Source organism: Petaurus breviceps, unplaced genomic scaffold (assembly GCF_028583685.1).
Source record: "Petaurus breviceps papuanus isolate PSGF00001 unplaced genomic scaffold, PetGlider_PUasm1.0 84, whole genome shotgun sequence".
NCBI lineage: Eukaryota > Metazoa > Chordata > Mammalia > Diprotodontia > Petauridae > Petaurus > Petaurus breviceps.
Window position 1 is genome coordinate 8,345,097 of NW_027186645.1, and position 14,688 is coordinate 8,359,784.

The 14,688-nt window shown below is 37.4% G+C and overlaps 1 protein-coding gene across 1 annotated transcript in view; it reads right to left on the minus strand.

Annotated features, from left to right (window-relative positions):
* Positions 1 to 14,688, minus strand: part of DOCK4 (dedicator of cytokinesis 4) — a 577,420-nt gene that overhangs the window by 212,455 nt on the left and 350,277 nt on the right. Inside the window, exon 13 of the mRNA XM_069107030.1 lies at positions 14,421 to 14,546. Within this exon, the coding sequence (XP_068963131.1) occupies positions 14,421 to 14,546 (126 nt within the window). The remainder of the gene's footprint in view (positions 1 to 14,420; positions 14,547 to 14,688) is intronic.

Consider the following 14,688-nt stretch of genomic DNA (forward strand, 5'->3'; position numbering starts at 1 on the left):
AACAGGGAAAAGAAATCATAAGCCACAGATCAAAGTTGAACTATTAACATTCCTATATGGAAAAACAATAATTGTAATTGATGAAACTTTTCTCAGTATGAAAATAGTTGAAGGGAATAGACATATATATACATATATATGAATACATATGTGTTCATGAATATATATGCTTACAGGTATACATAGATAGAGGGCACAGGACCAATTTAATAGGAAGGGATGATACTTAAAAGGGGAAATTAAGAGGTGAGATAAGAATATAATGAGAGGAGATGGAGAGAGACAGAATGGAGTAAACTATCATAAAGAAGAGGCAAGGGTAAAGGGTTACAATGGAGGGGAAGAATAGGAAGGCAAAAGGGAATGGGTCAACCTTATTCTCACTGAATTTGGCTCAGGGAAGGAATGAAATACACACTAAATAGGGTGTCACCCTATAGGAGAGTAGGGGGAAGGGGATGAGAGGGGGGATGATGGAAGGGAGGGCAGGCTGCGGGGGAGGGAAGTTGGAAGCACTCACCTTTGAAAAGGGATAGGATCAAAGCAGAGAACAGAACAAGTGGGTGGTGGGATAGGAGGGAGGGAAATATAGTCAGTCTTTTACAATATTTCTACTATATTAACATTTTGCATTAGCTACACATTTACAATCTATACTGAACTGCTTCTCTTCCCAGTAAGGGTGGGTGACAAGGGAGGAAGGGAATGAATCTGGAATTCAAAGTTTTAAAATCAATGTTTAAAATTATATATATACTATTATTAATACTATCTTACATGTAATTGGGAAAGAAGATATACAGGTACTGGGGCATAGAGATCCACCATGCCCTACTGGAAAAGTCTAAGGGGGTATGGGAGAAGATATGGGAGAGAGCAGATTGGAGGAGGGGATATCCTGTGCGACTGCTATTCTGGGGTGGTGTGTAGGGGAAAAATGGGTAGAAAATTTGTAACTCAAAATCTGGCAGAAATTAATGATGTCAATCAGAAGTTAATAAAGCATTTGAAAAATGAAAAAAAAAATGCTAGCTGACTTAACTTGATCAATCACAAAGTATTTATTAAACACTTGCTATATGGGCCAGGTACTCTGTTAAGCTCTAGGATCACAAAGCCAAAGAGAAACAATTTGGTTCCTGCTCTCAAGAGCTTTCCTTCTACTATAACAGGGGCATAATACATATACATATAAGTGTATATGTAATTTGTACAAAATGAATACAAGGTGATTGATTATGAGAAGGAAGGCACTGGAAGCTGGTGGGACCAGGGGAAGTTTAGTTAAGGAAGGGGCACTTGAATCCTCAAGGAAACCAGATATTATCACTTGTTTGGCTTCCTTGATGCCTGTAGCAGCAAGCACCCCAGCATCCTCAGGGTGGCTGCCAACACAGGTTCTTAGATCTGCTTTTCTAAAGTAAAGCAACTCAAAATGGGTTAACAATCTTGCTTTAATCAAACATATGTCATTTACCTAGTTCAGGGGACAAAGATCAGCACCCCGAATTTCAAAAAATACAAACAAAATACAAACAAGTTACAAGCAGAAGTTACAAGCAGCAGACAGGCTTCCAAATGTCTGACCATTACATCCCTACCTAGTCACGGTTACCAGAGAGAGAAGCTCCACCATCTGGGGTTTCAAAGCCGGCGGGGCTCAACGGCTGCCCAGAGTCTCATCTGGTCAAATTACATGACATTTCTCAAAGTGAGCCCCAAAACAAAGCTTCACATCAGGGTATATATAGCCTTCTCTTGGCTCAGAGAATGTCACAATCCTCTTGACCCACTGCCCAGTCAAAAATTAAAAACAAGCCTCCTGGCACAGGCTCCATGTGACCACATTCAGCTTATTAGGGGGCAGAGTATATTTGCAAATCAAGGAAGGCTCTCAGAGACACTTAAGCCTATCAAAGGGCCTAGGGGAAGGGAAGATCTTAAATTCCCATTCCCATAACAATGCCCTGATATAGAAGTTCCATACTATATGAAAGAAGTGGAAGAAGTTTTGGTGGAATTCCCACTTCTCTTAGAAAATGACTTTCTTTAGTAGAACCAATGGTTGCTGTGCTAAATATGCAGATGGAAGGGAGTTGTCTTTTTTTTTGTCTAAATTAATATCTTTTCAACATTAGAAACTGACTCCTTCTTACTCTTTATTCTTAGCAAATACATTTTTTATTGTTTTTATGGCCCAGGAGTTTCTCATTTCATTCTAATGACAAGGCTGAATCACTGGATTTGCCTAAGTTAGACCTGGCCTAAACTAACACCTTATGAAGAGGTCTATTATAGCATATTGGGGGGTTCTGCTCTTTACTAGTGAAGGAAGTAGTTATACCAATGAAATAACAGATTGCTGAAGGGGTTAAGTATTGAAATGCTGAAGTATTCCTTGGCTATCTCCAGCATCACCCAAAAACGTAGACATATTTAGTCAGTCCAAAACCATCCTGGAAGAAGTTCCCTTGAATCTCAGGAGAGTGAGAAGTATTCTTTCAACCACTAATTTCCTTTCTCATCACTTGCCAGTCAGAGAATCACTACTGTGGTTTTAGTGTGAAAATGAAGAGATGAGGAAATATTGATGGTACCCCACTTAGCCACAATTAGACCATGCAGCATATAATGCCCTGGGATTGGAGTTGGGAGAATTTAAGTTCACCTTGGCTTCATTTAACAGTATGTGATCCTAGGCAAGTCACTCTTTCAGCCTCAGTTTCCTCAAGTGTATAATGAGAATTAAAATAATAACACCTAATTCTAGGACTGTTGTGAGGATCCAGTGACATAATGTTTGTAAATCACTTAGCACAATGCCTGGTACACATTAGGAGCTACATAAATGCATTTTCCTAGTCTTTCTTCCTCCTCTCTTATTCTAAGCTTGCTATGGACACTCTGGTTGGGAAGGACTGTTGAAAGGTAGAGATGCATGACCATGTTATAAATGGTGAGCTGCATCTTAAACCAACTATTTATGTACCTGAACTCAACACATTCCAAGTTCCAACCAACTAACTTCAAAAAGGAGTTTTTTGAATATAATTTTTCATATATCACTGCCTGTGGAGCAACAAAAATGAGTATCATAGAGAGGGCAATGAAAAGGCTCATGGAGGTTGTGAGGCAGGCCACAACACATAAGCCACAAGGTACTTGTGTATCAGGTGGATTATGGCATAACGTGGACAAAGCAGGCGGCATCAATAGTTGGCCTTCTGCATCACTGTAAGACCTTCTTAAATAGACATGATTACAAATTCATTTTCATTAATTATTCATTTGAGTGACTTTTTAAATATCAATAGCTGATTTTCTATGTGCATGTGATTGTGTTTTATTGTTATGCTATCCCTTTTGCTTCAATCCTTCAACAGATTTGTGACTCCATTAATGTGATGAGACATTCCCTCCAGTGGATGGCACCACCTAAAAGTCATTCAAGTCCCGTGACCCTGTGCCATACTTGTCCATGTCCTCCCATAAATACTCCAGGGTTGGATATATCCAATGTGCAGAAAGCCTTCCCTTAGGGGTTTTAACATCCGCTGGGCACCAGGGCTACATCTGTTCTGCCTTACTCTTACTCACATCCTTTACTGATGAAACTTTATCTTTCAAGCAACTTCTTTTATCAACCTCAATTCAAGGTTTGAATTCAATGAGGAATATTCAATGAGTGCCTACTCTTTGCAGTGCAGTCTATGATAGATTCAAAGTTTAAAGAAAACTCAAACCTTGTTAAGGAGCCTGAATGATAAGGACTTCCTTATCAACAGCAAAATTATATTTGATGCCAAGTTACCTTCCCAGCTATTTGAATAAGGAGAGAAGCATTACTTGGCCAGTACAATAGGTCTTAGAGAAGGATGCAGTACAAAGTGATTAGATTGAAAAGGGTACCCTCTGATCCCCTTATTAGAAGCTACTTTGTCCCTTGTCCTGTGAAAATGTCCTCCAAGGACATTCCTATCATGACAAATGAGTGAAAAAAATACTTATTAAAGGCTTACTATAAGCAAAGCTCTTAGCTAAACATGGAAGATACAAAGAGAAAATAAGAGCTCGCAATGTAGGAGGTATGATGTTGCCTCCAACCTGCAAGGTAAAGAGCTATAGAACAAGCACAGACTTAGCAGGAGTCCTAGTAGAAAGACTCCCAGCACAGAACACATTATCAGAGTTTTTTTCTTTGCCACTAAAGAGAGTTGAATCTAGAATGAGGTGAGGTTTGAAATACATGATGTTAGGACAAAACAGGAGAAGGACTGAATCTATGACTTCAGTGACATGAGGGAACTCCTACCAATGAGTAGAGGCATGTTCTCTGCAAGACTACATTTGTCTAAAATAACAATAACAGCATTTATACAGCACTTTAAGATTTGCAAAGAGCTTCAGAAATATGATCTCATTTGAACTGAGGTCTTCCTGACTCTTGGTCTTGCCAGCCAGCTGCCTCATAATATGTGTTCAAAACACTTTATAAATATCTCATTGTGTCCTCACAAAACTCCTATGAGGTGGTACTATTATTATTGCCAACTTCACAATGAGGAAACTGAGGTAGACAGAAATTAGGTGGTTGGCTTAAAAGAAGCTATTTGTGTAGGTCACACAGAGCCCCAGGTTTCCCACCCTAGTCTAGGATCTCATAGCTTTTTAGTGTCTTGAGGACATAACTGAACTAAAATCTACCTGACTCTGGCTCCATTGCTCTCTCTGCTTCACCTCTGGGCACTTCTACCTACATTAATAGTTCTCAAAGTGTGTCCTCGGTTTCCCAGGGATCCCAGAAACCTCTACAGGGGTTCCACAAGGTCAAAACTATTTTTATGACAAGACTAAGACAATATGTGCATACTAAAACACTCCTTTTTTCCAATTACATATCTGTATGAGGCCAGACTTTCCTCAACCAAAATAGCATATTGCAACCGATTAAATGCAGAAACAGATATTAGTATCCAGCTGTCTTCTATTAAGCCAGGCACTGGATTTATAAAATATGGAAAAATACCACTCTTTTCCTCTTAGTTTTGGTTTGGAAAATGGTGATTTTTCATTAAAAAATGTTATTTATACCAATACAAAATGGATTTATTGTTATTTTTAATGAATTAGTATACATTTTAAAGTATCGTCAATTTAAATTTGTAATATGGTAAATATTAATAGATATAAATCGCATGAACAAAAACTTTTTGGGATCAATAATCTTTAAAGGGTTTTGAGACCAAAAGTTTGAGAAATCATGGCCTATAGCACTAAGAAGTTAAATGATTTCTCCATGGTCACTGCGCTAGTATTTGTCAGAAAATTTGAATCTAACTCTTCCTGCCTCTAAAGCCATTCCATCATGCCTCCCTCATTGCCTCTTGAAAAACAAAGACATAAATAACATATATATTTTTAAATGCTTTAATGAACTAAAAAGAAACACATTTGTCTAAACTAAAATAAACTGTTTCCAAATGGGGGGGAGGGGAAGCATAAGAAAGCTACATGTCCTAACTACCCCAGAAGGAACTGAAAGGAAAACACACAGGCTTTCTGAGGACTTTTTCTGGAAGGCTCTCACTTTTCTTGGAAGGCAGAGAAGCTCTGCTCTTTTATCTTCTCTGGAGATGGCCTTCCTGGCAGCTACTGATGAGTAGTCTGCTCCTCACTTGTATTTTTCTCACTGCTTTCTTGGAAGAAGAGAGCAAATTTCAGTCCATCTCCTGCTCCCTCTTTCTCTCTCTGCTGTTAAGTGGTTAGTATACTTGGACTTATGACAAGGCAAATCCAGTTGGGCCTAGGAAAGGGAATCCACTTTCATCTTATTTACAGAATTCTCATATCTTACTCCTTTACAGTCACTGTTAAAAATTATATTGTCAATTCACAGATACTATTTTGGAGGATTTTAACATTTATTCTCAGTTAAGAATTCTCCTTAAAGTCCACATACTTCCTAGTATCAATTAAATTTTCTCCCTTCCCTAACTCCATCCCTACTTACACCATACCCTATGTCTTTCCTTCCCCTTCAAAATGGGAATTCCAGCCATCAAGCATCCTTTGCACTTGGTACATAATAAGTACATTTGCAACAAATGCTTTTTGGTTGATTGTCCAGGACTGAAAATACCTGAGATAAACAGAGAATTGGTCAATATTAGCTTCTGATGGAAAGAAGTGAGTTCTCTTTGTCACCAAATTCAACAGAAGAACATTAAGGCAATGTCCTACCAAGAATGTTTGTTCTATTGTTTACAACAAATCACTGATTATAAAAAAATACAATTTAGGGTCAGATAGGATCCTTAAAATCTATTTAGTACAATCCCCTTATTTACAGATGAAGAAACTGAGGAGGAAAGATATGAAATGACTTCACAACCACAGAAATAAATTATAAATAGTAAAGACATGATTTGGACCAGAGTCTTCCAAACACACTTGTGAGATAAGGAACATGGATAGACAGAGTACAAAACAAACAGCAAGTACTTCAGAAAAGTGTAAAACAAAGTGTTATGTAAGACTGCTAGGGAATGGGGAAAGGCATGAGAGGCCATTACCAAAAGGGGAAACAAGGAGAAGGTTCATAAAAGAAAGAGTTATCATTTTAATTGGGTTTTAAAAGATAGGCAAGACTCTAACAGGTAAAGAAGAATTAGGAAGGGTTGTTCAAGCTTAAGCAGGGAGCAAAAGCACACAATCTGTAAGTTAAAAAAGACATCAACAGATATCTAGCCCAACTTATACATGAAATTAATCCCCATTATAAAATCCCAAACGATCGGCATCAAGTAAGGAAAACACGGGGCTATTGGGGGATGTAGGATAATTCAGTTTAGCTATGGTGCAGAATTCATGGGGATTATTGCTGTGGTTCATCCTTCATTCTCAAAAAGGACCAATGCCATCAGGAGGGTCTTGTCTTGACTTGCAAGTGAACTGGATTTAAGCGAGGCAGGGCTGTGCAAAGTCACCAGCCTCACTTTCTTCTCCAGAGTCATCTGAGTCTAGTAGCAAAACGTTAAGTTCAGATGACTGGCAATGGCCCAGGATGCAGTGGGAGATCTTGGCCTTTTAAAGCTAAGGTCTTCCCCAGGTCTCAGTTTGTCTGAAGCAATGCGCATGCACATGGAAAAAAGGGGGGCGGGTAAACATGGAAAGGTAACAAGCTTTCAGAATTGCTGAGGGCCTTGAATGCGAGGTGAAGGAATACAAACCACTCAGTTCTCAATGGGAAACCACTAAAGATTTCTGATCATAGGAATTACATGACTAGATTCATATATAAAGATTATTCTGCCAGGTTTTTTTTTTTTAAGATAGTATTTAAAAAAGGGAGGAGGCAATACAGTTAGAAAGACCTGTTAGAAAACTTCAAACCTTTAAAAAAAGAAATCAAAATATGATTTCTTTCAAAGGAAAACATCAGTGATGAGATCAAGCTCCTGGTACTTTCCTCCATATGCTTCTTCCTAGGAGTTTCACAGCTTGTTATTTGCCACTACTGCAAAGTGCCATATTTTTGCCAAAACATTCAGGAGTTGAAACAAGTGCTAATTAAAATCAACACATGAGATTGGTGTTGAAGAGAATGAATAAGCCCAGATAGCAATAAGAAACCTAACCAGGTAATTAGGAGAAGAAACAGAATCGTCTTAGTACATAATGGAAAGGTAGCCTTGATAGGAAAATAATCTTCCTGCCATGTTTATATTCAAAATACATAAGTGTTGCAATTTTGATGTAAACAGGTGATTCTGTGCCTTTCCCTTTAAAGAAAGACAGGAGATGTTATGTCGCCTTTACGTTCCAAACATTGTGGCTACTCAAAGCTTAAGGTCATCTCCTCCCCTCCACTCCCACCATCCAGGTCTTAACTCCCCTACCCTACCAATGATAACAATCTAGACCCTCCAACTTTTTAAACTTTCTAAAACATAACAGTCTTCCATCATATTTCCTCAGGGCTTTATACTCAACTAGTGATTTCTTTTAGAAAATCAAACTAGATTAACACAAAATAAGGTCATAGGCTCATAGATTTAAAGCTGGGAGAGAACTCAGAAGTCATAGTGTACAGTGACCTGAATTTACTGATAAGAACACTAAGATAGTAATGGGGTATCCTGACTCTTTCCTTTTTATTTCTTAATTTATTCTGGAGGAGGGGACAGGGCGAAGGCTGTATTTTATGAATATATGTATATGTCTCAGTCTGCACCCTGAATCCATCACTGCCCTGTCAAGAAGGAGGTAGGCAGCATGTTTACTTCATTACCATTCCCCTTTGGAATCATGGCTGGTCACTGCAAAGATCATAGTTCTTACCTTTTTCTTACATCTTACATCTTTATAATATTCTTATGGCATAAACTGTTCTGGGTCTGTTCACTTCACTCTCCTGTCAGTTCACATTCTTCCTTGGTTTCTCTGAAATTACTTACATAAATTTGTTCAGTCATTCCCCAACTGATGAGCATTTCCTTAGTTTCTGTTATTTTACTCTACAAAAAGAGATGCTAAAAATACTTTTGTACATGAGTCCTTTACTTCTTTCTTTGATCTTTTGGGGTATAGGCTTCATAGTAATAAAACTAGGTCAAAGGATATAGGCAGTTTAGTGTCATTGGGAGCATAGTTCAAAGTTGCTCTCCAGAATGGCTGAACCAATTTATGTTGTTGCACCAACACTGAAGAGACTTTATAAGCCTGTTTCCGCTCAATCCCTGCAATAGTCATTACTTTGGTTTGATTTTCTTTTTCAACTTTGCCAATCTGATGGGTATGAGATGAAACCTAACAATTGTTTTAATCTCCATTATCTCTAATGATTTGTCATTTGGAGTGGTTTTGTGTGTGGGGGTTGTTTTTTTTTTTTAACTATGACTGTAGATAGTCTGGGTTTCTTCCTTTGCAAATTACCTAATTATATCTTTTAACCTTTTGTTGACTGAGGAATGACTCCTTATAAATTTGAATCCGTTTCTTTTGTGTTTTTTTGTTTTTGTTTTTGCTTTTTGGAGGGGGGACGTCTGGGCAAGTCACAAGGCTAGTAAGTGTAAGTCTGAGGTCGAATTTGAACTCAGGTCCTCCTGACTCCAGGGCTGGTGCTCTATTTACTGCACCACCTAGCCACCCCAATCCATTTCTTATATAACTAAGAAACATGGCCTTTATTGAGCTAACATCTTACGTACCATGCAGTCTTGGGTGGCTGGGGGATTTTTAGGGTATCACTATGCCCTTCAATCAAACCACTACACAAATCATTGGGCCTCATTTTCTTCAAGCATAAAGTAATGAGGATGGACCACATGACATTTAAGGGTTCCTTTCAACACTAAATTTCAAAGAGACCTTAGTATGATCTTTGAAATTATTCACTGAGTTCCAAATGACAGAAGACATTTAACAGGAAGGAAGCAAGACCTTTTACATGGTGTGATTTTTCTTCCTGAGGAGCACCCAATAGGTTACCACTTCCTCCACTCTGTGTTAACACAATGGCCACAAAGTACACTACCACAAAAACTTCATTAATTTACATTTTACCCTGTTAAATATTCCTATAAATATTAACCAAGTTGGTACTCTATCACCCAATACCTGAGTTGGCAGCCATCTGAGAGCAAGAATATATAAGAACATGGCATAAGCTAAAATAAGTCTTCTTAACCCGGCATCCATGGATAGATTTTAGGGAATCCTTGAAATTAAACTGGAAAAAAAAATCCTTCTATATTTTTACTAACTTCTAGCTGAAAATTAAGATTTCTTTCAACTATTAAAAAAACATTAGTCCATGAAAGGGACCAGAGACTTTCCCAAATTGCCAAAAGAGCACATGACCCAAAAAGGATTGAGAACCTCTATGTCAAAGTCTAGGACTAGGGAATCAGAAAATCAGAAGAGAAACAAGAAACTCTGAAAGAGAGGAGCCAAAAAGGCCAAAGAACAACTAACTACCCATACCTCAGTTTTGTCTAGGCCAACCCTTCACACAAACATGAGCTTTTCTTGTTTTATACTTTATATGCTTATCTTCTATTATTGAGGTAGTGGGGCTCTGTGGCCTTTGATGCCCAAAAGACTTGGGTTCAAATAATGTCTTTGACACATATTGTCTATGTGACCCTGGACAAGTAATTTAATCTCTCAGTGCCCCCAAAGAATTCCAAATTGCAAAAAAAAAAAAAAAAGATGTTGATCTGTATTAGTAGAGGAAGTTTCTCAGTACGAGCTTCCCCACATCAATAAAGTCATGGGTTCAATAAAAAAAAAGTATCTTTATTGTCTTTTAATATATTCCAATTCAAATAGCAACTATGTGGCACTACCACCCATTAATGCACAGCTTAGATCAATGTTACTTAAGCTGTCAGGCAGTGGAGATATAGTCTAAGTTAAAAAAGAGAGCATTTGTTCCCTTACAAATACATCCTGGAAAATAAATGTCTGCTGAGACAGCTACCGTGAGACTGCTACTGAACCAGACTGCTCCATCAAGACACACAAATGTAGTTGCCATGCAGATAATCAAAGGAAATGAGGCTGACTCTTCTTGCCATCTAGTGTCCTGAACGAGTCAAATAAGATTAAGGAAAGACTGATTCATTGTCCACTGACTTTTCTATAAAAAAAAAATAATTCTGTGTAATCTTGGGCAAGTTACTTAAACCCAAATGCCCTCCAAAAGGCAAATAATAACAATAATAATAATAATAATTCTGGCCTTACATTATATTGTGAGATCGCATGAAAGAGTTCAGTGTCTGTTTATTGTCCAACTTTGGAGAAAGAAGAATTCCATTCTACAGGAAAACCTCATTCCTGTTCTTAAAACTACCAACTGGACCTGACCCTATACCTTATCAGAATGCTAATGGCACAGATTGAAACTGAAGGACAATTACAATTGAAAAGACTAGGAGAATGGAAAAAAAAAAACAACAACTTAGGGCTTGCATGTTCTGTGTTAGGCTTTTGGTCTAAGTGAAATTCATTTATTCAAGGTGTCAGCTACAATTCTTTCACCATCACTGATGAGAGTTAACTAATCTAGGTTGAAAGTAGGATTTATAACAAAAGAAAATATTTTTACTCTTGGATTTTCCCCATCTGAAAAATTCTAGTCAGTTTTCTAATTTATTCCAGCTGTTAAAACACACATAAACACAAAACCACAAGTCTTTTTTTTTTTTTTTCTGGGAGAATAAGTGGCTGAAGAGGAAAAGGAGAAAAGAAAACAAAGGAATGGCCTCAAAAAAAATCCCTCATTTGCTGCCTATGGACTGCAGTCATTTTATTTCCTAAACTGTTCTCTTTGGTAGTGAATCCTCCTCATTATTAGGAGAGGGAGAAGAAAAAAGATGAGGAGACTGATGGTAGCTCTGGAGAAATTTCATTTCCATCATTAAAGCCAGACAAGAGTTGCATCAGAATAGCACAGCCCAGACAATTACTGAGCTGATGAAGTGATATGCTGAAAGATTCTCTCTCCATATTTTTTCCAACTCTCCAATGAGTCTGACCAGAGACTGAGCTGTGGAATTTTAGCAACAGCTGGTTACATACCACTCTAGAATGCTTTTCCTATCAGCCAAACACATCAGTTTATGTCTCAATGGGAAGATTTTTGTTGTTTTTATGGAGGAAATACCCATTATTTTTAGCAACTGAAGGAAACAATGAACAGTTGGAAGAGTCACTGAAGCCAGAAGTAAACAGTACTGTAAACAATGATTTCCAATAATAGTAGGACTGTGTAAATTCAACTAAACTGTATTTTCCAAAGAGGTTAGCCTCTCTGGAAACATTTTTGCAGCCTTTAAGTTTTCATTCTTGAAAGACCACTAATTGTTGGATCAAAACAGATTATTACACACAATGCCAGTCAGCTTTTATATCATCTCTACTTCTTTTCCCATCATCCTATCACCATTTCAAATACAACAGCACACACAGCTGCACCTATTCTTTTTCCATACAGAGAATTTCAATAGTAGCTTTCAGATGCTTGTTTTGAAAATACTGTCAATTAGTTAAGATTTCATCCTTCATCTCATTTTTACTCTTTTGGAAATGAAAATCACCTACTAAATTATCTGCAAACTCCCATAGTTCTCTTCTGAATCCTTGTTCTTGACATATGAGACCAGTCTTGGGGAATCTGTGTTTCTCCAGAGAGCCACGGGCCCACACATGCCTAAAATGTTTGAAGTCCACCAGCAGTACACCAGATTCTGCCGTAATGGCTTGTTAAATTTTCAGTGTGAGCATTTACACCTCTGAAATTGGATCAGAGCTTGATTTATTGTTCTTTTGATGGTTTAGACTTAGGAAAGTGTTAATAATGGAGATTAAACTTAACTGTGTGTACTGAGTATGCTGGCTACCCTAGGGTTGTTAAATATTTCTCAGTACACTCCTGAAGTCCACACACAAATAAAAAGCCATTTTATATTTCTTTTCCAAAGAAAAGTATTTCAAGTTGAACAGAAAAATCTAAAACATTCCATTCTTTGTTCTTTTAAATTTGGATGTGCATAAAATCATTTCATGTCTTTAAGATTATATGTGAAATTACATAAAATTCATAATCTATCAACCTGCTTCTCCATGGGGGTGGAACATCCATTAATTAAGTTCCTATTATTTTCAGTTTCTGTTATATGCTTTACAAATATCTCATTAAATCTTCACAGCAACCCAGGGAGAGAGGTAATGCTATTTACCCCATTTTACAACTGAGGAAACTGAGGCAGACAGAGGTTAAATGACTTGTCCAGGGTCACACAGCTAGCAAGTGTCTAAGGTCAAATTTGAACACAAGTCTTCCTGACACCAGGAAAACTGAATTCTATTCACTTTTCCACCTAGTTGCCAAATATATATAATATACAATGATGACAAGAAGTCATCACTGAGATGTATTCTATCCACTGCATCACCCAGCTACCTCAGTAAAGTCCTATGCACTTTAGCAAACCTCAAAATGCTTTATAAATGTTAGTTGTTACATACGTTTAAATTCTCTATTAAAGTTAATCAGAAGGATAGAGCAGGGGTTCTTAACCGGGATTCAGTGATTTTTTTAAAAAGTGATTTTGAAAACTGTAAATAATTGTAATCCTATGTGTTTCATTTTATTCTTTTAAAAATATTATTTTGAAAAGAGTAACATGATATTTACACACACACACACATACAAAGTTAAGAACTCGTGGAAGTGGGAAAAGGGAAAGAAAAAAGAGAGAAAGAGAAGGGGGAGAAGGAATGAGCAATAAAGACAGACATATAAAGGGAGATTAAAAGATGTATAGAGAAGGGGAAATACAGAGATGCTTTTAGGTGCTAAGGTGAGGGTGTCAGTTTGAAGTGAACCATCTTCCCATCCTCAATCATCCTCCAGTTTATTCCCTGGAGCAGCTAACACCCAAGTAAAGTATTCAAGTGACATGACTACCTTTTGGAACTTTAATTAGCTGTCCAGTATTCTCAGTCTGAAACAAGGAAACAGGTTTTCAGCTTTTATTTTCAGGTCTCAAAGACTGAAAATTTTTAAAAGGTTTATTTTGTTATGGAATTCAAAAGGTTTTATAAAGGTACCAAGTCTTAAAAATTTTCCTGGTAACTTTAGAGGTGTCAATTTTCTAGCCAACCCTGAAAATTCCTTTGATATTCAAAAGCTGTCAGACAGTCTTATCTTCCTCATTGAAAAAGATTAAGTTGCTGGTTCCCCCAGAAAATAGCACTCATTTAATTATTTTGTGCCTTCAACCTGTACTACCCCCTCCCCAGAACTCAATCTAGTTTTTATTTTGGGGAGGGGTACGGGAGTATATTTACTTCCTTTAACAAGAATAACATGTGGGCACATATGTATACTGTCATATGCTACAGGTATGTGGATAATCCCCTCCCTAACACACACACACACACACACACATGCTGAAGGAGGTGGGAGAAGTCTTATGGGAATAAACTGCTCTTATCAAATTTTCATCTGAATGAGCCACCAGGAGGTAAATTATTCCCAGGGCTGGACCTCCCATTTCTATTTGTCTGCTTAGAGATGAAACTAAACCAAGATCTTGAAATTACTCTTCTCCGTTTTAAACCTAAAGAATCTATACTGAAGCTTTGCTAGTTTTACTTTTGTCATTCAATGCTACAACTCATTCCATTGCTTTAGACTGCACCATTTGCATCTCCAATTCTATTCAACAAACATGTACTAAGTGCTTGAGCCACCATGCTGGCACAGAGACCAAAAAAAAAGAGAAAAATCCAAGAACCACACCCCATTCCCTGCCCTCAAACCAGGGATATTTCTATGATATTAAAACAATAAAAACAATACACAAACAAAAAACAGTTCACCACTTTTGCTTCTTCCCTCTACTTACCAGGCATAATAATATTGGAAAACCCCAGCTTCCTTGTAATGGACACTCCATGAGTAAATACTGATGAATACTCTCTTCTGATCTGTTCAATATCTCCATGTAGGAGTTGAAGAGAAACAGCTAATCCTAGAATAAAAGAAACAGAATAAAAATAAAATTGTAGCAGCAGCATAACATGGTACCATAACTTTACAAAAGATTAAATTCAAAAGTTTCCTCATTCAAAATGAAAATTCAAAAGATTTGCATGTAAAAAGTTTTGATAAAA